The following is a 2,500-nucleotide window of genomic DNA, read 5'->3' as shown; positions in this document are numbered from 1 at the left end:
ATAACAATGTCATGAGTTTTTGTCGCATCTACTAGTAAGAATTACTCATATAAATAAGATGTAAAATATGGTAATTTTTAAAACACACGATGACGTATCTAGGTTGCTACGAAATTATTTATAGAAAAAAGAAAGGTCGTAAAATTTGTTTGAAAATTGTGTAAATGAGGGCCATGATTTTTCTTGGCTTTTCTATGAAATCGTTATTGTGCTCCCAACTCTCTATTTAGTTAAACAGTATGTAACAGATTTCATATTTTCAATACGTTTGGACAAGTTTAGTTATGAATCCAAAATCCAGTAATAGAAATAGCTATAATATACAGCACACAGGACGTGCACAACAATGTATTGTGAAAAGATTGAGACAGCTTCGAAATATACTCCCTTTATCTATTTAAAATGAATGAGAACAAATACTGAGTCTGCAGAACTTTTTAGACATATATTTATTTTACGCTTTTTCAATTGGATAGTTCCTGATTGTTGAATAGTAATAAATACAAACAGCGTTTGTTTATAAAATCTTTTTGGATGATAATGGAAACATCGCGACCTGTTGCCTTAAACTAAGTGGTAATGGTTTGTGCTGTGTAAGGTATAGTGCAACACAAAAGATGAAGTTAAAGGATTCTATAACATCTATTCTTTAAAAATAGGATTTGGAGCCAAAGCAATTTTTTTCCCCAAAAATCCAATCTTAATTTTTTGCCATTGAACACAGAATTGCTGGCAAATCTAAAAATTATAAAACAATTAATGTATTTATTTCTTGTAACGCCTACCTTTTGACAGATCTACTGGAATATTGTAGATTAGGTAGCTTGACCGGTTCAACGTCATGATCCTTCTGGAAATGGGCACTGCCCACACGGTGAAATGTGTCTAGTCGGAGTCGAGACAATTTGTCCTGGAAAGTGACGACAATTAGGAAAAATAAGAACAATCTTTTAAATATGAAGACAATCAGGAAAAATAACTTCAATCATATACGTACATTTTATATAGTTGTCATATTACGCCATAACACCGCTGTACTCTGAAACAAATAGACTTCTTTATTTTGGCGTGAAAACTATGTTATCAAATATCGATCAATTAAAATGACCTAAAACTTGTCGAAAAGAATCAACCCCAAAATTGCAAATTCTCAGGTTTGATGCTTTTGAAAAAAATTAAAGTTCTTTATTTTTTCAATTAATATTTAGAGCAAATAGTCTGTGGGTAAAAAGAAAAAAATTGTTTAGTCAGGATACTGTAGAAAATCAACAAAATATCATCATAAAAAGGATTACGATCGGATCCAAAGAGCCTTAATCTTTAACAGCGATACTGAATTTGGATCAAAACATAATTTCTCATATTATAACATTTCAAATCTAAACAGTCACACCAAGAGAGGAGTAATAGCGATGCAACTCATGATTCATTTTAGTCAGAGTGTTCAGTTATGATCTATTTATTTATTTATTTATTTATTTATTTATTTATTTATTTATTTATTTTAGAGATAACCGTATTCTTTCAAAATATCAATGTAAAATTGTATCAGAGATAAGACGTGAACTGAAAAATAGTCGCTGGCCTTATCGCTGTTTGTACTTTTATCATCACGATAAAATAAATGTCTAAATCTTTTGTTTTCACATCTTGATCACCCATCTTGAACTCTCTGGTGATGCTTCACGTAAAGCTTTTCCGGTAATGTTGGTACTCAAAGGGTTAAAAGCAATGTGTTACCTTGAGCTCTCTGGTGATGTAGGTACTGACAGGGTTAAAATCAATGTCTGGAAATCGTGATCGGACCGTGTACATGAAATCCCTGTGTAAAGAGGGCTGTAAAACGGTGTGTAGCAATTGGATTTGCACATAGCCCGAATGACGTAACAGCTCTTCCAGAAATCGACACCTCTGAAAAAAAAATAACAAAAGCATTGCTCTTTATTATGGGTGAGATCCTGTAAAGTAAAACCTTGATCTCAAAATACAAACAAATCTATCCCATGATTCTAGCTGCCAACTAGCAACTTCAACAAAGGCTTTAAACAAGCAGAAAATCTTGAACATTTATAAAGACAAATATCCACTAAACGGGCATAAAGCGCTGAAAAAGTGGATCTTAGTCAACAGCAACAACATGTAAGACGAACTGTCACCTGTAAGCCAATATTGCTGAAGATCATATTAAACACTTTTGTCAGTATGTCTATTCCGACATCGCCCAATGCATCCAAAAGTTCAACTGAAATAATAATAATAATAATAATACTAATAATAATAATAATAATAATAATAATAATAATAATAATAATAATAATAATAATAATAATAATAATAATAATAATAACAACAAAAATAATAATACTAATAATAATAATAATAATAATAATAATAATAATAATAATAATAATAATAATAATAATAATAATAATAATAATAATAATAATAATAATACTTTACTGCATCCCAAAAAGGAATTTTTTTGTACAGACGTGTTATA

The 2,500-nt window shown here is 30.0% G+C and overlaps 1 protein-coding gene across 2 annotated transcripts in view; it reads right to left on the bottom strand.

Moving 5' to 3' along the window:
• LOC144968974 (uncharacterized) overlaps nt 1-2,500 on the bottom strand; it is a 43,386-nt gene that overhangs the window by 17,470 nt on the left and 23,416 nt on the right. For both annotated transcript variants that reach the window (XM_078907879.1, XM_078907880.1), the window contains exons 3-4: nt 1,741-1,911; nt 786-910 (exon numbers count right to left, since the gene is read on the bottom strand). In XM_078907879.1, the coding sequence (XP_078764005.1) occupies nt 786-910; nt 1,741-1,911 (296 nt within the window). The remainder of the gene's footprint in view (nt 1-785; nt 911-1,740; nt 1,912-2,500) is intronic.

Source organism: Berghia stephanieae, chromosome 3, assembly GCF_034508935.2.
Source record: "Berghia stephanieae isolate SIO BIC M18660-M18661 chromosome 3, UCSD_Bste_1.3, whole genome shotgun sequence".
NCBI lineage: Eukaryota > Metazoa > Mollusca > Gastropoda > Nudibranchia > Aeolidiidae > Berghia > Berghia stephanieae.
The sequence above is the reverse complement of the archived record's forward strand: the minus strand, read 5'-3'. Positions and strand labels throughout refer to the sequence as shown.